This window comes from Varanus komodoensis, unplaced genomic scaffold (genome assembly GCF_004798865.1).
Source record: "Varanus komodoensis strain SLA01 unplaced genomic scaffold, ASM479886v1 scaffold23, whole genome shotgun sequence".
Taxonomy (NCBI): Eukaryota; Metazoa; Chordata; class Lepidosauria; order Squamata; family Varanidae; genus Varanus; species Varanus komodoensis.
Window position 1 is genome coordinate 3,570,652 of NW_025335627.1, and position 24,718 is coordinate 3,595,369.

The window sequence follows — 24,718 nt, forward strand, 5'->3', positions numbered from 1 at the left end:
GTTGCAATGTCAGAGCAGAAGAGTGTTACCTGTGATGTCTTTAATCTCGCCTTTTGCTCCAGGCATTTCTGGAGTCACTGATGAGCGAATACTTGCAACTAAGTCTCCCACAATGCCGTGGAGAGCAGTAAAGTTCTCTAGGTTGAACAGGTGCATATCAAGGGGATCACTTGCTATTTCCTTTAATTCCCCTTCCACTGCCTCCTGCACTCCAATGGCAAACATGTTTACATCAGCAGATTTAAGAACAGATGATGGCAGAGTCACATCATCTTGGGATCGTCCATCCGTTAAGACTATAATTATCTGGGGGGTGCCATCACTCACTCTGCTTCCAGCAGCTTTAGTTAGATGGTTCCGAATTAGGAACTCTAATCCTTGTCCAGTCTTGGTTCCACCCCCCATATAAGGCATGTGTGAAATATGGGAGAGCACTTCTTGCATAGTATGATACGTGTTTAACTGGAACTCTGTATGTGGGCTTCCGCTGAACTGGACCAGACCAAACCGAAAATCATTTTCACCCACATCTAATTGTTTTACAACATCATACAGAAACTCCCGAACAAGTTGGAAATGTTCCTTTCCAATGCTCCAAGAAGAATCCACTAGAAATATTATATCAGCAGCGGCACCGATTTTGACATCTTTAAAAAAACACATTGATTTATGATTTTCCAGAGGTCAGTGGGAAAAAAAGGCTTGTCCTACCATTGACAATCATGCCCTTCCTTTGCATAGTCAGAAGCACAGAGCTCAAAAAGTAGGGCAGGAGGAAGAGAAGAAAGCACATTCTAATATATCAGTTTTACATTTTTGAATATAACTGTAATATGTAACTTCTAGAAGCAGGCATTCTCTTGGAGAATTAGAACAGGTTCCAATGTACTATCCTCTGGATACAGTACAACACTAGTGTGATTCCCTTGCCTATATAGATGTGAAAATAAGTTGCGCATATGGATACTTCTTCTTCCCCAGTTCTTCTCCAATTACCTCATGGACTATAAATTCTTGATTCAATAGTTCACTGAGAAATCCTTTTAATATCTCATTGAACAATACCTTGACAGTTCACATTTTAATGTGATTGTATTGCGGTAACTGAAGCTGGTCTGCTTGAATGATTAGTGGCCTTATCCTAACATTTGCAAACCTAGGGCTGTACAAAAGTCCATCCAAAATGCTAAATTTGCAAAATATGACTTGCGGTTAGATAGGGGAGATCTCTCAAAAGCTTTGGGCTAGATATGGGAGATCTCTCCTTGGCTCAATGATCTATGTTCTTCTGAAACAAAAAATGGACCAATTTGGATCATTTTTCTATGCCAATCCAAGGGCTTGGGGATGCCCAAACCAGCCCTATTAGTAGCTCAGTCCCCAAACACCTCCCTGATCCGTTACTTACCTATCAGAAAGTAGTGGGAACAATAGCAGTGAAGAGAGAAAAAGAGGGAGCTGTTCTTAGAAGTTCAATTTTAGAAGACAAGCATTAAGTCTGAGGAGCTCATCTTGTACAGTATGAGTACAAGAATTCAACTGGAACTCTTGTTCTGGGCCTACAGTGTACTGGACCAGAACCAACCAAAAATAATTTCCAAAGACATCTTAGCAATTTTACAACAACGTACAGAAACTCCCAAATGAAAGGAAAATGGCTTTACCCTTCCCTCCCCTCTCTCTCCTCCTTTCACCATGATTACAATAACCCTTGAAAAAAATGATCTCTTCCATTGTCCCTTGGAGTGCGTACCTTGGAGTGTTGCTACCCCGTGGATTATGGCAAATGGAGAGAGGGGGAAAAACAGGTGGAGGGAAGAGAAAAACCAAGCTGCTCCCGCTACATTCTGCAGCTTTTGCTCCCACTACCGTTTGACAAATAGGCGAAAAGTAGGAGAAGGCTTCTTCGAGAAAGGTTTTGGGGACAGCATGGTCTCACAAGGGCAAACATGAAGATGCTGGCATTCTTCTCCAACTTGAATTCTGATCTAAGCCAGAGAAGAATGTGGGGGCTCTAAAAGCTCTTAATTATGGGCATGCTTTTATTCAGAGATGTTATCCAGTCTCATGCAAAGTATTTCTGAATTGCATCATTTCCACAGGAATGTGGCACTGGCATTGCATCTCAATCTTCAGTAGAAGATTGATGAATCCCCATGCAATTGCTTTCCAATATTTACTACTAGGCTGGTTATAAAAGGGTGGGGGGATCTGGTCCCAGAGTAGATTTATACACTTTGTAGGCAAAATGGTTTACTTTTTAAATGTTATAATAATTAAAATGAGGAAGAAAGGTGGAAAGATGGCTTCCATTTCTAACAACTTCTACAGGTTTTCCTATCTGTTTACCAAGAGACATCTTATCCATACCATTAAGTGTAGATCATATATGAGGAAGAAGAAGTTAGATTGCTCCATTCCCAAAGATCTGTCTCCAGGCAATGTGCTAACATTACATGCAACCAAGTTCTTATATAGACAGTACACAGATTTGAGAACATAAAGCTGGGATTGGTACAGTATATTTGAAAAAATGTTTGTTGGGGCCCAGTATGCATTTTCCCCAAGCAGAATTTCCAAAGATACAGTAAATAAATAACCTGAATTCTACAAATATTAAACCATTTAAAGATGGAAGAAACTTACTAGCTCCTTGCTGCTGGGCATCAGCCATATGATATCCTGAGAGTAAAAGACAAAAGATAGCTGCTAAGGGCAAATATCGATGTTTCCTCATTTTTTTTGGAGGGTGAGTTAGCTACTGTTTCAAAGCACCAGGTTCTAGATCTGAAAAGAAAATGAGACTTTGTCAGAAAAATTTCCATTGCAATCTAAATAGCAAGCCTGCCTAATTAATTCAAATGCTCAATCCATATATAGATTACAGGCAGATACTAAACAAATGGATGAGAGAAGCATTAGCTGGATTACACCTCCAGCAGTTAGCTCATTTAGACATTTATTGAAAAGGCATTGTGGCATCCAACATACTTGTTGCAGTGTGTCAAACAGAATCATAATTCGTCTTTTAATATCAACATCAGTTATCAAAATAAGTTAATAGGGCATGTACATGATGATATTTTTCCTTTCTTTTCCTTTTTTCAGACTGCCATTGTATCTAAGAATGGCAGAATGCTGCATGATCCGTAGACAGTCTTCTGTGCAGCCACTGCTGTGCTCAGTATAAAAGCTTACTCTTGCACTATACAAATATGGCAATGAACAGAGTTTTCTCCTCTGAAAGAAAATGCACATGCAGCTGGAACTCCTGTAATGGTGTGCCTTCAAAAGAATGAAGTTTTGAGGTGGGGTAGGGAGCACATCTGCTAAGATCCAAAAACAGCTGAATAATATATTACAGTTACATAAACACATGCACTGCTACAGTGCCAATAAATTCAGATGTGCGAAGTGATGTACACCTCATTTCAAAGGGAAGGCATACTAGAATTCACGTCAGAGTCCATATGGTGGGGATTGCTCCAAAGCAAAAGGCCGCAATAACAGGAGTTCTGTGCACGAGTCAGCCCGAGCCGGCTGCCTATTGCTCTCTCTGTCGCAAATCATGCTAACCGCTCTCTCGTCGGGCTGGGGGAGGAAGGGCCCTGCTGGAGCTTCAGTCATGCAGAAGGAGCACTCTTGGTGTACTTGTCAGAGAAAGGGCTGTATCCACAGCAGCACTTTTCTCAGGTTCCAGTTTACTTTAGTTTTGCCCCTCATTGTCTTGGAAGAAACATTCACATGTTGCCCATTCATATGGGGAACAGATGTGGAATTAGTTTATGCTTTAGAGTTTCAAAAGAGAGTCCTTCCCTGTCCCTGTTTAGAGATGAGTCATTGGACCTTTTGCATGCAAAGTATGCACTGAGTTTGGTCTCTCATCAGTTCTTGTGCAAATTTCAGCAACAAGTTGCATAAGACACACCAATGTCAAGACACTGGACTTAACAGACCCTTGATCTCACCCACAAGGCTTGCTCAGATCTGCGTTGCAGATTGCCAATAACTGTATGCACAATAACATCTACCCAACACTGGCTGGTTCCCAATCCAGAAGTTCCTGACAGCACTGAATGCTGAGTGGGATGTATCTCTTACATCTCTTACCTTTGCAACTGACACTGAATTGGATAGGGATGTGTGTGCACACAGGTGTGTCACAAACTGAAACAATTGGCATAACTTCACTGGAGATGCAATGTCCACAAAGTGGATAAACTTTTCCCCTGCCTATCATTTTATCCCAGCCGCTGGGTAGTTTCTGACATCTTCCTTTTGCTGCCATCTACTGGAGTCCTGGCAGCTTAGGATCTTGTCATTATAACAAATTCAGAGTGCCAGGCATCATGGAACCAAAATAGGATGTATAAAGGAGGCATCAGCTTAGGGAAATCCCAAGGTTAGTACAAGTACCTCCCAGACATGTTATTAAGTCTCCCAGGGGTGATTATTGGGACCAGGGGGACCAGGAGAGAATTGCGTATCATGGCAGAGGCCTGGTTGCTTAGAACCAAGACAGAAACTGTCCACACCTCACTGCTCCGTAGCCAGCTCTGCTTGGTTACATCCCTCTGTCCTGCACTGAATAGGGGACTGGACCTGATGGCCTTCTTGGCCCCTTGGCTATTGTATGATTCTTTGAAGTGCAGGAGAGCATGAAAGAAAATATGGAGTTTGTGCACAAGGATACAGAATTTGGTAACTATATATAATCATATTTAAACAATGTCTAGACATTTAGATTTTTAAAACAAAAAAAACCTGTGCTCCTGAACATGAACAAGAAAAATAGTAAATTCTAAAATGGCACATAGCTGGATCAGAACATAATTAACAATGGGTTACAAACATCTCTCTGCAGAAGAGGAATATGATTATAAAGTAAGTACAAAAGATTCAAGCCAACCAAGGTTATGCATTTTCAGCATCCTTGGTTTCAGTGGAAGAGGTTTAAGCACTTATTTTATTAAAATGAAATATCTTTCACTATTCATTTCCAGATTTAGGATACATTTTTGAAATGACATGACCAAGAAAAGGTATTCAATATTCTAAACGTGGCACACCATACATTAATGTAATAGCATTATGACACTGACATGTTTATTATCACTGAATTTGTCCTTTTTCACACCCATTGCCCTCTAAATTGACATTTTCATTAAACTACTGATCCAGCATGGTCCTCAGATAATGCCAGCTTGAACTTTGATATGAGTCAAATGGCAGAAGTGAAATGGCATCGCTGAGGGGAAAACATTATTCAAAAGCATCTGGTCTCTTCACCACCATGGCTGATTCTCTCAGGGCTGGCTCAAGGTTAAGAAAATATGAACAGCTTTCCTGGATCCAACTGATCCAACTGAGGGGCCTTCTAGTCCAGCAGTATATTTCCAACTGGCCAGCCAGAAGCTTCAAAAGTTGCTTTGTAGCAGGCCTTGAAAACAATCACTTTCCTGTGTCATGTTCCCTCAGTCACTGGTAGTCAGGCAGATGCTGTTTGGACCAAGGGAGCAGCATTGCCTTTTGCTAACTGTACATCCATTTTGGGTTTTTAAATGTTTATAAGCACAACATTTCTGAGTACAAGTCAGTCAAGCACAATGTATACAACTGAACAAGCTCAATGTGACAATTTAGGAGTTGACCTTTGCTGCCACTGAGGACATTTTCTGTGGGGTTGTACAGAAATCTGTTCTATTCAGAATATTTCATGAATTTACCCAATTTGTACCTCCCAAGCCTATAAGCGAGATAAGACAGAGATGAAATCTGCATTTTTACAAATTTTGCTATGCAGCTCATCCCAGAAAAAACAATGCACTAAATGTACCTATTAGGGAAAACTGCACAAAATGCATATATTTGAGAAATGTACATACAAAACTGGATTACAATGGGGAACACTTGAAATGCATGTATATTTGGAACATACACAGAATGTGTACAGTATGATTTTTAATAAATAGCAAACTGTATTTTTTAAAACATGCAAATTTTTGTTCCCTCAATCCATCCACTTCACACTATTTCTAACAATAGCCCGGAGTTCTTCAGACAAATGGCTTCTTGTATGTGGCAGTTTTCTTCCAGTCTGTATCTCAGTGTCCTAAACTTGTGGCACTGTTCCTGGGCCAGGTTTCAGTGGACTCTATGGGGGAAGTACTCTAATGACCTTCAGCAAAACATTCACTTCAGTGGAACCAACTCATGGGAGAGGCGACCGTACTTGCTTGCTTTTGGGAAGAGGGAGAGGGGTACTGCTGGTCCTACTGCCTTGGGGGTTGGGAGGACAGGAGGAAGCAACAGCACCCGTTCTCTTCTCCGTGATTTTTTGTGAGGAAGCAATTATTATTGCTTTGTTTTAGATATCTTTGTTTTTTGTTCTTTTACATAGTTAATTGAGCTAAAACAGACAGGCATACATACTGGGACCTAAAAGATCCGTTCCCTTGCACGTATCCCCTTTTAAATACCTCTGACTTCTCTCATAGTTGCACTTCTGTGTGACACAAGATCACTTTCTCTGCACTCCACTGCATTCATGAGTATGTGCCCCAACATGCAAAGTAAATGCATTTTGCATAGATACTGCCACGATGTTCCCTCATAAACAGAAGGGGTTCTGGTGTAGCTTTCTCCCAAATCTCAGTTATGGCTTTTTGTGTTTGGAAAAGACTTTGACTGATATATTCATCATCCATTCTCCTAGAATTTCTTGTTCGGATGCATTTATCAAGGCAGATAAATAACCTTTGAAACTTGTGGTTTGTAAAACTGCTAAGCATGATGTTAATTATGCAGTTTTGTAACACCAAGTATATATTTTCTGCTGTTTAATAGCGAACATTATGCTACCTTTCTTATATGTACTGGTGGCCAGGAAATTCAGAGCTAAATTTGTCATTTAACTCTGTTCCTTCTATTTTTGTTATCATTTATGTTATTGTTACTATTAGTCTATCATTGCTATTCCTACATCAAGTAGAGTGAGGAGCAAGAATGAAACTGGTTGGCCCCAACCTCCTGCACTTCTTGTCCACAGCCTCAGGGCACATCGAGTGAAACAATCCAACTAGATGAGTCTCTGGATCCCTCCATAGGAATTGCATAAATATCTGTGTCAAGTTCAGCATGAATATGAGAAATTTTAATCTTAAAGTTCCTAATTATTTGTCACAGTTGGCACCCACCACATCTCCATGCGAGTCTAATTTTAACCATGTTAAACACCTGGAAAAGTTTTGTGGAAGAGGTAGCTGAAGATTCTGTGGAGATGGGGAAGTGCAAGCACCAAACAGTGTTATGATGTGCAATGTTATGATGTGCATGGTAAGAAATGAGAGCCAGGGTGGCGTAGTGGTTAAGAGCATGGGACTGGGGCTCAGGCGATCTGGGTTTTAGTCCCCGCTTGGCCATGGAGCCAACTGGGTGGCTTTGGGCCAGCCACAGACTCTCAGCCCAACCTACCTCACAGGGTTGTTGTTGTGGGGATAAGATGGAGGAGGAGAATGATGTAAGCTGCCTTGAGCCCTTTGTAGGAAAAAGGCTGGATATAAATTGGGGAAAAAAATGCCATGTCTGATCAGACCAATGGTCGACCCAGTACAACAGTCTGTTCACATGATGGCAAGCCGGCTGCCCACAGGATCCATCAAGCCCAATGGGTACCTGAGCAGTTCAGACATGTGGGCCTGCTGCCGCAGATCATGGCAGTGTATCGCCAACTCCACCCTTCTCTCCACCCTTTTTAAAGCCATCCATATTGGTGGCCATCACTACTTCCTGTAACAGTAAATTCCATAGTTTAACTATGAGCTTTGTGAAGAAGTATTTCCTGTCCTGAATTTCCCACCAGTCGGCTTCATGGGTATTCAGTCAGGGGGAGAAAAATGTCTTTCCCTCCACACCATATATAATTTTAAATACTTCTATCATGTCTCCCTTTACTTGCCTTTCTTCCTAGCTGAACAGATTCAATAGCTGTAATCCTTCTTTGTACAAGAGTTGCTCTGACCCTTTGATCATTTTAGTTGCCCTTCTCTGCATTTTTTCCAACTCAATAGTGTCCTCTTTCAGGTGAGCAGAACTGTACACAATATTCTAAATGCAGTTGCATGCAAGGTTTATATAAGGGCAGTATATAGTAGCACCTTTATTTTAAAAACATAGCAATTCGGAAGGGGCCTTCTGGGCCATCTAGTCCAACCCCCAGCTCCAGCCAGCTCTGCACATGTAATACCCAAACATGGTTGTCCAATATAATAGTTAATGTATAGTATAGTATAACATGGTTTCAATTATTTTGCTAATTATACCTAACACGGAGTTTGCCTTCTTCACAGCAGCGATGCACTGGGCCAGCATTTTTATTGCACTGTGCGCCACAACTCCAAGATCCCATTCTTGATCAGTTATTGCTGGCTCAGATTCCACCAGCTTATGCTTGAACTTGAACTTGTCCGCCTCAATGTGCCTTCCTTTGCGTTGGTACTACATTTGCTCTCCCAAGAAGAGCAGCAAAGCCGTGCCAGATCACACCAAAGTTCCATCTGGCCCAGCACTCCATATATATGGTGGCAAACCAGCTGCCCGCAGGATCCCTCAGGCAGGGTGGGTGCAAGACCTCCATCTGCCCAAGCTCCTCAGCAAGTGGTGTATGCAGGCAGGCCACCTCTGGCAAAGGAGGTAGCACACAGTCAGCAAGGCTAGCAGCCACTGATGGCCTCCTGCCTCATGATTCTGCCCAATCCGTTTTTAAAGCCAACCAGGTCAGCACCCCTCACCACCTTCTGTGGCAGCAAATTCCATAGTTTAATTATACACTCTGTGAAGAAGTACTTTCTGTTAACTGTCCTAAACTTCCCATCAGTGAGCTTCGTGTGATGGGCCTGGGTTTGAGTGTTATGGGAGAAGGAGCAATATGCCCCCCTCTCTCTCTCTCTCTCTCTCTCTCTCTGCTTTCTCTGCATCATGCATTATTTTGAGCACCTCACTCATGTCTCCACTTGCTCGCTGTTTTTTCTAAGCTGAACAGTCCCACTTGTCAAAGCTGCTCTTCCTGGGAGAGCTGCTCTAACACCTGACCATTTTGGTTGCCCTTCTCTGTACTTTTTCCAACTCTGTAATTCAAGTAAGGTGACCGGAACTAAGCACAATGTTCCAAATACGGATGCACCAAAGATTTGTATCAGGGACTATGAAGCCCCTTCTCCCAGCATGGAGAAATCCCTTTGAAGAGCCTTACAATCTCTTTTGGTTTTAACCACCCTAAATGATCTTGCGTTACCAGCAAACTTGGTCACTTCGCTGCTCACTCCTATTCCAGAGCGATTATGAATAGGTTGAAAAGCCCCAGACCTGACACAGAACCCTGTGGGAGCTCATTTTTGACATCCCTCCATTAGGAGAAATTGCCATGTATTCCCACTTTCTGCTTTCTGTTCTTTAACGAGCTACTGATCCACATGAGGACACCGCCTCCCATATCCCATGGCTAAGTTTGTTCAAGGGCTTTGGTGAGGTACTTTCCCAAAAGCCTTTTCGAATCTAAGCAAACTATGTCCACTGGACCACTCCTGCCTCATGTTTACTGTTGCTCTCGAGGAACTCTAATAGGTTATTGAGACAGGCCCATTTTGTGAAAACCCTTTTGCAGCAGGGCATCTTCCTCTGTGTACTTAATAATTCCACCTTTAATAAGACTTTCAACTAATTTATCCAGAACAGACATTAAGCTAACTGGCCTGTAATGTTCTGTATTCCTCTGAATCCTGTTTTAGAAAATGGTGTTACATTGGCCATTTTCAAGTCCCATGGTAAAGAGGTTGGTCTTAGGGACATATTACATATATTTGTTAAAAGGCCAGCAATTACATATATAAGCTGTAGGATGCATACCATCTGAGCATGGTCAATTGTTACGTAACTTTGAGTTTGTCAGTAAGGTTCAAGCTTTCGTCACTACTATCTGCCTTAATTCCTCAGATTTGCTCCCTGAATACATAAGTTCAGGAACAGGTATCTGTTCTGTTTCCTCATCTGAGAAGGCGTATGAAAAGAATCCATTCCGTTTCTCTGCAATTACCTTATCGGTCTTTAATGTTCCTTTAATTTCATTATTGTCCAATGGTCCAGCTGCTTGTTTCTTTCTCCCAATATATTTTAAGAATTCTTTATTGTTGGCCATTATGTTGTTAGCGATGTAGTCATCTGTGCAGGTGCAGAAGTACAGGCACCAACCAGCACTATGAATCGCGCAGCCTTCCATGATAAGCTCCAGCATTATTTTTTACAAAGTTCATCCACATTACATGCCTCTATTTTTGCTATAGTTTAGTCCTTCCAGCTGAGATTGTTGGCCTTTGTTTGGACTCCATCTTTCACACAGGACAGGAATTGGAATTGTGGAGGTGCTCAGGGGTCTGAATGGGCCCCCGCACAAATGCATTCACGCCTCCTAGGAAACTAGCCCAGGCTTTAGCTGTTCTGACATGCTAGGTTTCTACATGCAACTCTTTAATTTTCACCAGGGAAGGGACGAGCCCTTTCAGAATCCCTCCCTCCCAAAACCATGGATTTCCTCTCACGCTTGGCCCAGTCCTGCAAAGTGAGCTGAGCCAAGAGGAAGTCCATGAGTGCTCACACAGCCCTGGTTGTGAAAATGACAACCTTCCCCACTGGGAGTGACTGCCAGACATGGAAGAGTGCACTGTGAGCAGGTGCACCAGGCACCATCCTGGTGACCCGTCTTTTCCCTGTTTACTGTTGCTGGTGGTGGCAGCAGCAGCAGCACGTGTGGGAAAGGGGCACTGCTTGCTCAGCATGTGGGGCTCAGTTCCTGGCAAGCACCCCGTACACACTGAGTGCACGGGGCCACCGCAAAATAGACTGGAGCCTGGGGAGCCGAGTCAAGCCTAGGGGATCCAACAGATTCACCCCTCCAAACAGATTCCTCAAGCATCCTTAATTTTCATATGAAGGAACATTCCCGTGAGTGAACCTCCACCCCACACTGGTAAAGCCAAGATACAGAGAACCAGGGTATTAATTATAAGTAACGACAACAGCAGCAACAACAGTCAGTTCCTGAATTGTTCCAAAATAGCAGACCTTAGTGGAAATATGATTTTTAAAATGCCAGAATTTAGTTATTTTACACTCTTACAGTAGTTTGCATACAACATCCATGACAGTGTTTGGATGATTGATATCTTCAACCAACACATTCTATTTAATCAATAATCCACTAAGATCTGACTGATCAACAGCTGTCCTTCCACACATTCTAAGTATTAAATTATGTGAAAGGTCCACAAGGGTTATACTCCACAGTCCAGGGGCCAGCTTCTCAAATGAATCGGTGGCAAATGTTTCTTTAATGGCTATAGATCAGTTTCACACAAAAAATTTATCTCAATTTAGCTGAACAAATTGTATAGACTGCCATACACATGAATTGAATGCTGTTCTGCTTTGTTGGGAAACAAGTGATGATGGCATAGTCTGTTCTTAACTGTCACAAGGTGTACAAAATAAAGAGATGGAACTACTAATTCATTCATATGCTAATTTGAGAAGGAAAGAACAAGAAGGGTTCTATAGCCCTACCTTTTTACAGCTTTTAAACTTTCACCCATAATTTGACTTTGATCTAGACTTCTGAAAACCAGAAATGTCATTCTGGTTGTTGACCTTACTACTGTGAAGATATGTTTAATTCTCTCCCACCACCCCCAAAATTACAAGATTGCTAATTATATTTTTATTAATTTATCATGTTTCTATATTGCTTAATAAGCCAGACCTTCCTTCCTGCCTGGTTACAATTAAATCTGAGTTTAACAACAATCTGAAAGCTTAAGGAAGATAATTATGTGCCTGAGAATCTTCACTAGGCAACCTTGAACCTGCAAAGTCTCTCCCCACTCCTCCTCCTCAGAATTGGACAGTTGTAACTGAGCAGACGCTGATGTGCAAGAGCTGCTCCCTGTCTATACTCCTCGCTATGGCTTAGTTCTCTAGGCCAATACAAAGCATGAAACAAGACTTCTGTGGTTCAGTCTCCCTATATTGTTTGTAGAAGCAGAAGTGAATGGATTGATGGTGGGGAGACATGTTTAACCCTCCCTACTTGCATAATAAAATTGGCTATTGGGCAATATAGAAGTAAAATGAATGATAGTAATATTAATAATTTCTCTAATCTAAACGGCCCTCCAAAGTTCATGCAAAAAAATCCCCAACAAGCTGCCATGATATTCCCACTTATAGGAAATGGTATAGCCGGAGTACCACACAAGCTGAACACAGTGTTAGATCAATGATTCAAGAAAAAGGTTCATGGATTAAACTGGATCACTCTTACATTGATTCTATTATTAAGCCCTAATAATTTTAATACCTTTCTTTCTTATTATGTTTTCTGAACCATAATAAATCTATATTTCATTTTTTCAAATAGTTATTTATAGAACCCTTCATTTCTGTAACTGTTATCTATAAACTGTGTTGCTGGGTCTTTTTGCTACAATGTATGATATCACATTTTGTGCTAATTTTGTCTAAGATTCACTGAATTGGTTTAATCTCAATGAGGCTCAATATTGGTCCCTTGGGTTTACCTCATCGCTACAGACTTGGCTCAGCTAGCCATTTCCTTGGGCTTTGGGATCTAGGGAAGTATTTCTAAGTGTGCTCATTCTTGCAAACCTTGCCAAGTGCTTGACAAACCCATTGGAGATAAGAAACATAGAACTAAAACAAATTAGAAAGGGTCTCCCAGGCCATCAAGTCTGACTCCTGGCTCCAGCTGGCTCTGCTAATGTAATCACCAACATGTGGTTCTCCAATGAACACATTGTACAAAGTCTTTCCTTGAGCACCCTCACTGATGAGGACTCAAACGCCTCCCTTGGAAGCCCATTCCAAGGGGTCCTAATTATCAGGAAATACTTCCTGGCATCCAACCTGAAGCCTGGCTCCTTAAGCCATCGGAACATGTCCTGCCCTCCACTGCAGGGAAAAACTGGTCATGGCCCTCCTCAACCTGACATTCCCTCCCATACTTATAAGTCACTAAAAGATCCCCCCAGAGTCTCCTTTTCTCCAGGCTGAAAAGACCCAGTTCCCTCAATCTCTCCTCATATGTTATCCCTCCCGACCCAGCTACCATTCTTGTGACTCTGCACTGCACTAATTCTAATCTAGCCATGTCTCTCCTATAATGTGGAGCCCACAACTGGATGAAGTACTCCAGTTGTGGGCACACCAGATTTGTGTACAGTGGTGTCAACACCTCCCTAGATCTAGAAGCCATACTTCTGGCTATACATCCAAGGGTGATGTTTACTTTTTAACTGCCATGTCACACTGCTGGCTCATGTTCAGCCTGCTGCCAACCAGCACCCAGAGTTCCCTTTCACAAGTGCTGCTCTCCAGCCACTTGTTCCTCATCCTGTACCTGTGACACCTATTCCTATGTCCCAAGTGCAAGACCTTGCACTTATCCACATTGAATGCCATCCTGTTTTCCCCCAACCACTTCCATAGTCTGTTCAGATCCTTCTGGATCTGGATCTCCTGCTCCTCAGTTGTGGCTACTGCCCCCACTTTGATATTGTCCACAGCAGAGTGGTTACCCCCTCCTCCAGGTCATTGATAAAAAGGTTGAACAGATTTGGTCCCAGAACTGAGCCCTGGGGGACTCTGCTTGTCACCAGCTGCCATCCTGATGATTCTCCTCTGATAGTCACTCTCTGCTCGCGGTCTGACTATCATGCTGAAATCCATCGGACACTGCATTGATCTATCCCAAAGCTCACCAATTTCTCAACCAGGATATCATGCGGCAATATGTCAAAGGCCTTGCTGAAGTCCAGCTAAACCACATCCACTGCGTCCTCTCCATCTAGCCACCTTGAGACCATATCATATAATTCCATAAGAGCAGATAGGCAAAGCCAAGTCCAAAAGGATAAGATTGATGTGAGTGTAGCGCACAGCATGGATTTAGAGCCTCCGCCCTGAGGAAAGCCCAACCTCCATTGATTTCCATGACAGTGACTTCAAGCTACCTTTAGCTCTCCTCCCCTCGGCAGAATATCCACGTCTAGTCTACAAGACTCTCATTTCTGCAGCTTGACTCTTTAAAAGACAAGACACAAGCCAATCTTCCCTTGCCCTTTCATGCTACATTTCTAACAGTTTCCATCTGTACAAATGCTATGGAAAATTACTAGTAAATTAAAAAGGGGAGTATATAGGTCACATATGCCTCACTGTCATAATAGCGAGTTCTATCTATCTATCTATCTAGCTATTGTACATCATAACTGTTTTCTCATTCTGACACCACAGTCTATACTGGTAAGAGGAAACAGAATACAGTGGTATCTCAGGTCATGAATGCCTCAGTTCACAACCAAATTGGTACATGAACAGAAATTTCAGAAAAATCTTGCCTCAGTTCACGAACTCTGCATTGGGTGACGACCACGATCGCTGCCATGTTGCCAAACAAACACGATTGCGACCGTGGCCATCTTCCCTGCATGAGCGCATTCGCACCCATCTCCCCCCCCCCCCCCCGCAAGCATGATCACACTTCCCTGGCGAGCGCGATCATGGTCATCTCCCCCCACCCCAAGCACGATTGCAATCGCATGATTATCATTTGGACTCTCCCTCCAAACAATAACCTCCCCCTCACCTAGGTTAGTGTTCTCTACTGTACTGTATTTTATTACTTTGTTGTTCTTTGTTACTTTGGTTCAAATGTTTGCGATTAAAAAATATTTACAGAATGGATTAACCTTATTTACATTAAACCTTATGTGGAAATTTGACATGGCTTGTGACCAAAATCAGCTTGTGACCATATTCATAGGGGTCAGAACAGATTCACCTTATTTACATTGAACCTTATGGGGAAATTTGACTTGGGTCACGACCAATTCGGGTCGTGACCAGAGTCATGGAATGGATTAAGTTTGTGAGTTGAGGTACCACTGTATTTCTGTATTAAGGGAACTCTCTCAACAGGTCTTTGTATGTAGTAGATTTTTTTTAACATACCACTCTCCCTCAGCTGATGCTACTCAGCCTCTTAATGTAAATATGGAACAGTAATGTGGAACTCCAAGGCTGGGCTTCTGGATCACAAGAAAGAAAATAAGTAACAGGACTAGTTCAGATAGTGGATGGATTCTTTGACTGCAACAGATCCAGAACTAGATCCCAGCACACACATTTCTCCAGGTTAAGTGGCAATAACAAAGCACAGTCTTGTAGGAAAAAATCATTCTGCACAAGCCCCACTGAAATGCATGGCAGCTACATAAGCACTTTTGGGGTGATCTTTTCTCTAGGACTTTCCCTAGGAAATAGCCACCATATTTGCCTGGAACAATTAGCTAGACTTGCTATGAACAAGTTCCCTGCTGGTTCACAGAGCCCATTTGCTCCCACTTGGCTCCTCTTGCAGGTAGAGGTGCCTAATAAATCAAAATGGTCTCCTTACTGTGTAGGAAACCTTGTTTGTTTTGCCTTTTACAAGCCATGATCATAAACCATGGCTTGTAACTATTTGCTTTTTGTCCTTGGCCTTGTTGTTGAATTTATTCGATCAAGGAGCTTGTTGATGGTAAGCCAGGATTCCCTGAAATCCTGGTTCCTATTCTGTGAGAATGCAGCTAATGTTAAGTGTATTAGCCCTCTGTGTGGTAGGTTCATTCTGGAAAGGTAGTCTGTCAGATATTCCTGTCCCAAGTCACGTAAGCTTTTACAGGTCAAAAGCTTCGCCTTGAACCGAGCTCTGAAATGTACTGGAAGCCTGTGCAACCAGCCCAACTTGGTGTTACATGTTTGGACCTACTGGTCCCCATCATCAGTCTAGCTGACACATCTGAAACAAGTTGCAGCTTCTGAACAACCCTCAAAGACAGCCCCACATAGAGCGCATTGCAGGAATCTTGACCCAGAGATTGCCGAACATAGACCACCAAAGCCAGAATTTCCCTGCCCAGGTAGGAATATAGCCAACCACCAGCCAACACTCTTCTGAGCAGGCTGGCACTCCACCTGACAAGCCATACCAGGAGTGGGCAAAATCCCCCTGCCCCCAGCAGCCCAGGGAAGACAGATTGTGCTAAGTGCACACGGGGAGCCACAAAACATCGAGTGCCTTTTGGAAAGAATGGTGGGGCAAGAGGCGAAACCTTGAATGGGTCTGCTTAAAACCCTGACAATCTATAGGATCCTGGAGGAAGGACTGGCTAACTCTCTTCCTTACTGGCTGGAGTGAGGGTATGTGGCACCATTTTCTTTGCTGCTTCTACTTGTCAAAACAGTATTTTTGAAACCAAAAGTTGCACACAGAGTCCCTGAAGCTGCAATCCTACAGCACAGGACGTAACACCACCTAGTTGAAGGAAGGTGCCTGGCAGACTGGGAGAGTGGTTGAGCCTCGGGGGGCCACTTGGTGTGCCAAGAAACAGAACCTGACTCTACCCAGAGATTTGCCTGATGGAGTGGGAGGTGGAACAGAAGGTTGAATCTCAGAAGCCAAGGGGCAGAAGCCTTCCTCCTTGACTTTTAGAGGCAGCAAGGAGAAAGGAATCTAGTTGGTCCCCAGAGGATCTGAGAAGGGGGCCGAGAGGCTGAAACGTCATCTCAAATTCTGACACTGGGCAACTTTAGCTAAGGGCCAGGTTTGGAGCATATCTCTGCCTCTTGTAACTCTTCTTCTAGGGCAGAAGCTGGTCAAAATGCTGCCTTCACTCCTCCAACATAACTCCACGTTGCAGCCCGGTATCACATCAGTAAATGCTCCATTATGTGGCCTCTGCACTTGGATCAGATTCCTCGTGATTCAGGCATTTGGGTCTTGTGCCATGAACCAGGCAGAAGCTCCATTCAAGCCTATAGAAAACATGATGATCCTCATTCTGAATCATGGACTATCCTGGGGGCAAAGAAATGCAGCCATGATTTGAACCAGATGTGAAGAATAAATGGGAAGAATAAATAGGCTACAAATGTGATGTAATGGGCAGGGGAAAGCAGAGGGACTTTCTTCTGTCCTGACTCCCCTTCTTCCTCAGCCCCACTCCTCTTCCCCCACCCTCTGCATCTGTTTTTTGAGGACATTGCCCTAAACAAAGCAGGTGGCCAAGTTAGCTCTTCTTTGGTGCAGATCCACCCACAGTCAGTTGGGCATGCTCATTTTTTCCAGAACTGTTACTAAAATGGAAAAGGGAACAGGATTAAGGACAGAAGGTATTTGTACTTCTTCTGCTAGACATACACACCTTAATTTAATCAGGCTAACTCTAATATATTGATAAAATAGTAAGATTACTATTTTAAATTGTAAATATTTTTTTAAATTGTGTAGCAGCACATTCTACAAGTGCAGGAGACTTCTATCAGCATTTCGGCAACTATGAATTGCTGTTATTAAGTAGCAAGGAAAGAGCATTCTGCAAGTGCTCAAGAGACACTTTCCCTTCTTCTCACAGTTCTGAAAAAAATATTCCTAAACTGAGTCCAGAGAAAAAGTTCATTTATGGAGATGGGAAAGGGACTGTGAAAGAAAGGTAGAGCTTGTCCATGCACTAGTGGGGCAGGAAGGGGGTAGAAGCACTTTTTAAAAGCTGTGCGATAAGGAGGGGAAATGAAAAACTGAGTTTTGTGTGCAGCAGAACAGGGTATGTGTATTCTATGGCTAAACACTGAATTACTTCTCACTTTCTGAAAAACACAAAAACAAGCTACTGTTGTATGAAAAGGATACCACCTATCAATAAGCACTGCTTAATAATGTGAAGTGGAGGGATGATACAATTGTGCAGTCGTGAGAAGAAAACACTCTGCAGATGTGGCAAAGGCAACCTATTATTTAAATGTTATTTTTGCTTCTGAGGACTATACCCCAGGCATTAATGTGACCTGGACGAATGCGGCCCACTAAAGGGAAAAAATACTTCGTCACTCCGACTCTCCGACAGGAATGCAAAATAGTGCTTCCATGTGGACTCTGCACATTTGACATGTGTGGCATGTGTGTCTCTCGCTTCAGTGCCTTTTCATCTCGGTGGACACTTTTATTTCCCATTTTCTACTCGGAGTAGATCAGAGGTTGTGTTGTGCTGGCTCAGCTATTGTCTACCAGCCCTTGCCTGTGCACGGTTAGACACCATGCACAGACATACCTGCCTATGCCAAGGAGTCTCCCTATTTTCATTCCCCATGACAGGAAAGAGGGGGCTTTTAGTGGTGGGTGTTCCCATTATTATCATGGGAACACCCACCCGTATTATTACTTTTCCCATAGGATGGCAGCCATGCCCCCCCCCCCAAAAAAAGAAACGTCAAGGCATGCATTCAAGGGCACCACTGGAGCAGGGGCTAATCCTACCTCAGGTGATCCTACAACTGGAATAGGTGGGGGGGGTTTCTTTGTTAGGGTGTTTTCTTTGCCCTACAAGTTGCTGAGAATCTAACTAGCCCCTGCCTCTTTCATTACGTTTATGTCCTGTCTTTGCTTCTTTTTATGTGCATTCAGTCCCTTTCGCACTAACACTGAGCACACAGGTGCTGCCTCAGTATGGTTTGCGTGGCCCTACACATGTTCAGTGATCGCATGGAGGATGAAAGGGCAAATAGCCTTAAAATGCTTTGCAAGTGGAAGGTAATGTTGAGAACTGGCTTTCACAACAGTTAGAGGAAGATGTATTTCAAAAGAAGAAGAGGACAGCAGAGAACGAGGTGGCTGGATGGAGTCACTGGGGCAGTGGGTGTGAGCTTGGGTGGACTCTGGGGGATGGTGGAGGACAGGAAGGCCTGGAGGGATGTTGTCCATGGGGTCGCGATGGGTCGGACATGACTTCGCGACTAACAACAACAACAATTCTTCATCTTCTTAGGCTACAGAGAAATAATACAATAGCATATGATAAAGCAAATCACAAACACACGTTGCATGTTCAAGGACACAGGCGTGGTTGCCAATGCCTGGTGGGGAGGCCAGAAAGAATTCTCCACGTCTCCATAAATCCACTCAGCAGCTCCCCATGGGCAAGTGTCCCTGGTCTTTTGGAAAGGGACCTGCCAAACACTCACAGGAGGCCTTTAGTTGACACTGGACTATGGCAGGATTCTTCGTGTCCCTGGAGCAGCTTCTCCAGCGCTCGGCATGATATGCACAGCTCCTCCCTTTGTCCACACACTCGGGCAAATGCAGCAGAACTAGTGGATGGGAGGACTCAGCGGTGAGCAGGACGTCTGATATAAAAAGGAAAGCCAATGTTTCTGAAGCCCTGAGCTTGCTAATGCTCGTGGCAGCTGATTTAAATGTCATGAAAGTTATAAGAACATGGAGTCTAACTTTTAATCTCACAGATCTTGCACTTAAAATCTGACCAGAAGGCAAACAAAATGAAAAATAAAATACCAGTGAAGACCCATTTGCTTAAAACCAGTCAGGAAACAATATACAAGGAGTGTCGTAAGACAATCGCCAAAATCCGGCCCATCAGTCCAAGCAACTGGATTTTTTAAAAATTTGCAAAGAAGGGATGGTGGCATCATATTAAAAACAGCTTGCCATAAGGATATTAACCAGCAAAGAGCCTGAGAGGAAGTGGAAGGCGTGGGGAGGATTCCCTGGATCTGCTCCTCCCAGTGGTTTCACGGTTACAGGCCCTGTGGGTGGCTTCCCTCTCTTGACTGCCCAGCAACTTGTGGGGATGCCATGGTGGGGGTGGGATGTGGAAGGAGGGGGAAAAGGAGGTTTGCTAACCTATAATGATAGTGATTTGATGGGTACCAGAGCTAGAAGACTACGGGAAAAATTTAGAGGGGCCTTTATAGCCATCATGAGGGCTAAAAATTATAAGGTGCCTATGAATCAGCATTTGAGGAAAAGCCACAAAGGGACTGGAAGAGTTTCTTTCCCACTCAAAATCCCACTGAAACCTCTGGAATGTACTGGACTTGTGCCATTTGGTTTGGTCACGGCTTGGGGCACAGTCAGGAAACATTTTTTGGCTAGGAAGATCTTTCTCACCCAGGGAACTGATCAGGATGGGAGCACTATTAGCGAAAATGACAAGGCGCTCTTGGCACTGGTCTTCTTAGAGATGAGTCATAGCAAATTGGCCAAAGGGGAAGCCTGGGCTCAGCTTTCCCAACGGCTGGCAGCAGTGCCTCCCAGCTCTTCCTGCTAGCATGCCTCTGTCCACTCAGCAACCTTCCTGCCTGCAATGCAGGCCTGCTACATCTGTTCCATCTTTATGCAGCACATTCCTGATCCCCTAAACTCTTTTGCTCCAGTTGCAGGCCTCCGTGAAACAGGTGCAGTTCTGCAACCGAAAGCTGTTAGCAAGTCTTTTGCTTCCTATTAGAGCCAGCATACCATCCATGTTAAGCTCTGGACGCTGGGCGAATCGTCCTGGGGCAGATTTCCCCCAGACTCCCCCCTGGACCAGGTGATGTCATCCATGCCATTAGGAAAGCCAGCTCCTGGACTGAGGCAGCACCTGAGGGAGCACACTGCTAGCCAGCACCTCGGCCAGGGAGCCAGCTTTGTGCTGCCTGGGCTTTCCCTGGAGGCCCAAGTGGAGCAAACCCACCCCACCCAGAGCACTAGCTGTGCTCCTTCACGTTCCCACATGCTGCTCATGGGGGTGTCAGACACTCACCCGCAAGCCACCTGTCCCCTTCAAACACATTGTTTTAAGAAAAAGCTTTGGGTAGAAAAAGGTAGGGTAGTCTTCTCTCCCCCTCCCTCAGCTCTAGCCTTGCTCTTTCTCTCCCCTCTAGCCCTTTGCCTTGCTATTTCTCCCTCCTTCCAAGCCTTAGGCCCATGATTTCCCCCAGGCTCTTTAGCTCACTGCACATTTCCCCACATTTAGTTCACTTTTGATGAGCCAGGGCTTTCTCACTCCATATTCCTTCCAACATTTCACACTGTCTCCCCCAGTCCCCATTCCAGGAAGTCCACTCTCATGCACTACTGAAGGCTTTACCCTGCAAACTTTTATTTCTTGAGCAGTACAACTAAGATCGTGCTACAGTTTGCACAGTGTTCTCAGTGTTGCTGTTGTTGTTATATGTATCTATTCAAGGGTCTTTTGTCAAAACACCCTGCATGAAACCCTCCCTCAGCAAATCTGACAGCTCAGGAATCCATGTTAGCTACTATTATGCCCATATTGCAGATTCGCATGTTGTCAGGTTGGTGGTTGGTAGACACACACCCACCCCCCTAATGAGTCTGCTGCCAAAATCAAGCTTTGAAGTGTTGCATATATTTGCATATCAAAGGATTCCAGCTCCAAATATAACTCTTCAGATCATGTCTTGAGTTTGGCCACAGAAAGAACATAAGTTTTGTCATTTTGCCGAGGGCCTAAATTTACCTCTTAATGTTGAGTTTTCAGATGGTAGAGTCTGCATCACCATTAAATATAGGCATCTATATTTTGAAAGTGTGTGCAAAATCTACATGTAGTAGGAATCCTGCTACATGCATGGATTTTCAGTGCAGTCCCATGCATGCCTACTCGGAACTGTTCAATGAATTTTATTCTCATGTGGGATAGAAGGCTTTTTTTGGAATAAAAAGTAAATGGGCACAAATAATTTTGAATTCCGTATTTTACATTCCTTTCAGTCCTGTTGTAAACAGCCCCAGATATATGGATTAGCTTAGCTGCAGTTTCCAGCTTGAATGAAACCCTAGAAGAAACTCTAGATGACAGATTGTCATCCTGCCTATGCGAATGCCCTGGTCCCATAGAAAGTCCTGGACCCTCGGACTAAATGGCAGTTTTTCATTTAAGATCCTTGCCGAGCTGCACGGTCCTTGGAGCTCAAGCAAAGAGGTGGAATGTTGTTTAGCCTGCACTGTTACATAGAGGATGTGTGATGAGGAGCTAATGGGTGTGTCCCATTCCCGTTATGAGACTGTTTGTTCATTCTTGAGTACCTAAACTATTGATTAAAATAAAAGGTCGGGCTCAAGATAGACTCATTTATGAGTAAGGAAACAGAGCAAGGAAACAGAGACCACGGGACATTCTGCTTATGGGTCCACATTGCTGTCCAGCCCTTTAGAGGACACCAGTGTGCTGTAGGCCAGTTCACAGAAACAGAACACGTTGGTCTTCTGCCACTCAGGTGAGCTATTTCAAGCACGGCCCATCACAGGTTGCCGTTTAGTGCTTGCTCTGTACATCCTGTCTGTGCACTTGGACTTCGTTTTTCCAGCACTGAGTTTTCCCCAGAGACCCTTTCACACAGATGCTGCTGAAAACTGTCCAGGCTCTGCCCTCTAAAGAAATTCTGGACAGCAAAGACTCCTTTTAGTTAGATGCAGAGGCCAGTGATTATAACCATTTCCCAAAGGAAAAGCCTTAAAGTCATTTTAGAAGGACTCCAACCGTATTCTCAGTTAGTCAACAGTTTTGGTAGTGAATGTTCTTGAGAGAACTTTTCCCGAGTTTAACCCTGTCTCCTCAGGGGCTTTCTCAGACTTGACACTTAGCACAACTAAACATAAAACATAATCCTCATCAAACAGCCATGACAGTGTACATAAAATATCACTAGGTCGGTTCCATGAATTCCCATTCCTCTACAACAGGCTCCATTGCCGTCTCCCCCACCACTCTCCCTCACACAGCAAGTAAAACCACCGATTCAGTTCCTGCAGCCCGTGTGCCAACTGAATTCGCAGGAGAAGGAGGAAAAGCATCTCCTAGAGAATGGCAGTCCAGAAGCGAGAAGTAATATTCTACTTCAGGTACCAGCTGGAGTTTTACTCCCTCCCACAACCCTGCTCTTTGCCAGACCCTTCAGGAAGCAAGTCCTCCAGGGAGCACCTTCCCCCCACCCCAGCCAAGGGTCAGAAACCCACCCCCAGCCTGCCCTGCGGTGCCCACATGGACAAGCGAGGCTGCCTTTGCCCCCGACGGCTGGGACAGTCCCACTCTGGCATGCAAGGCGGCTGCAGCAGGCAGGCAGGCAGCGGCAGCTCTTCCCTGTGGCCCCCACTCCCCGAGCTCACCCCCCCAACAAACACACCCCCTCAGAAGGGATGATCAGGTTAAAGAATTCTTCTACAGTCAAGTAAAGAAAGAAAAAACACTTACCCCTGAGTAAGTCTACGATTAGGAATCCCAGGACCTTACTTAGGCGGTTGCTTGCACATTGAACTCATTTCTTCATTTCATTAAACTTCCCCACTCCCCACCCCGCCTGCCCTGTTATTTTCTCTACGGAGAAGGGGAGGAAGTTGGGATTGTTAATATATATCTATAAATTTTAATCCATTCGCAATTCCTCCAACTGGGTCAGAGACGTAGAAAAGTGATCTGCCTTTGGTGTAAGATGCAGCTCAGAACTGGATTGTCTCTGGTGTTACAGGCAAGGCCTCCTCACTGACTGACCCAAACTGTAAATGAAAAGCAGACTTTCTCAAACAGCAAATGGCTGTTTCTCCTGGCCCCTGTGTGCAGGATGATGTCACAGTTCCAGTGTTAGCTTCCATCCCACAGTTTAAAATGAGCATTTCAAAATAACGTCCCTCCTCACCAATCACCTTCACATTCTCTGAAACAAGGTTTTCTGTTTCACACGTTGCCTGGAGATGCCTTGCCAGAATACAGGCAGCATGACGGCTGCTTTTCATAATTTACTGGAGAGCAAGAAACAGGAAAAGCAATAGGCTTTTCCACTTTTGTGACAAGTATGTATGCTGCTACCATTAATGAAACAACTCAGTCAAAGCCAAAATGAAGTGTAGTGGACAGCATTAATTTAATTTTTAAAAACCTTTTAAATGTTAAAGTGGTAACTTTTAAGTCTTATATTTTAGCACCAAATTCCTTCTGATTTTTATATTCAATAAGCAGAGAATCTGTTTCTAAGACTTTAGAAGAAATGATAAACTATGCTTCCTGAATTTTATTGTCAAGATTATAATATTGGAAACATTATCATGGGTGAATCTATACACCTCTTCTGAAAAATGTGTGCTACTGTTTCCATATGTTCAATAAAAGAAGGAAAAATGATGAATGCCTGAAAGGCAATAGACAGAGGACTGGATCAAGAATAACTTAGTGCAATTAGTTTGAATGGCTACACTCCAACTATACTTCATGTTTGGTGTGCACCTTAGCATGGTTCTGGTTCCTGACTCAGAGCAGAGCAAGCTGCCCCTGCTGATCTAGGGCCTCTGGAATACAAGCAGCCAAGCTCCCAGGGAGCGAACAACAAGAGCAAGAGAACAGGGAGGGCAAACAGGAGTTTGGTGGAGTAGTTCGGTGAGGGAGGTCAAGGGAGAGGTCCCTAACATTTTTTCCTCTTCTTTCCTCTTCTTTATTTCACCTTAATTCCCTCTCCCTCTTCTCCCCCGCACTTGTTTTTCTTCATTGTACCACACTCCCATGTACTCCTAAAACTGTGTAGCTAACCTTTAGTAAAGGCAGGAGAAAGCACCAGTCGTCACATCAGCCCTGCAAGCCAGAATCACTAAGGCTGCATGAACAATGGACCAAGGAGACTCCACAGCGGTGGTGGCCTGCGACGGCTGCACATGGTTTGCTTTCTTACCTGAGAGCAACACGCCCTACACGTGCAACAGCTGCAAGCAAGTAGCCCTGCCTGAAGAAAAGGTGAGGGCACTAGAGCTATGAATGTCCACCCT

General features: G+C 43.9%; 1 protein-coding gene across 13 annotated transcripts in view; it reads right to left on the bottom strand.

Moving 5' to 3' along the window:
• The window catches only part of COL6A3 (collagen type VI alpha 3 chain), a 130,853-nt gene extending 107,258 nt beyond the window's left edge, over nt 1–23,595 (bottom strand). For 5 of the 13 annotated variants that reach the window (XM_044431959.1, XM_044431960.1, XM_044431958.1 and 2 more), the window contains exons 1-3: nt 23,160–23,595; nt 2,647–2,787; nt 30–647 (exon numbers count right to left, since the gene is read on the bottom strand). In XM_044431959.1, the coding sequence (XP_044287894.1) occupies nt 30–647; nt 2,647–2,737 (709 nt within the window). In that variant the 5' untranslated portion in view covers nt 2,738–2,787; nt 23,160–23,595. Of the gene's footprint in view, nt 1–29; nt 648–1,404; nt 1,409–2,646; nt 2,788–6,310; nt 6,315–19,125; nt 19,288–23,159 lie in introns of those variants that run through there. The other 8 variants (XM_044431957.1, XM_044431961.1, XM_044431954.1 and 5 more) reach the window with 4 other exon arrangements.
• Between the last annotated feature and the right edge of the window lie 1,123 nt (nt 23,596–24,718).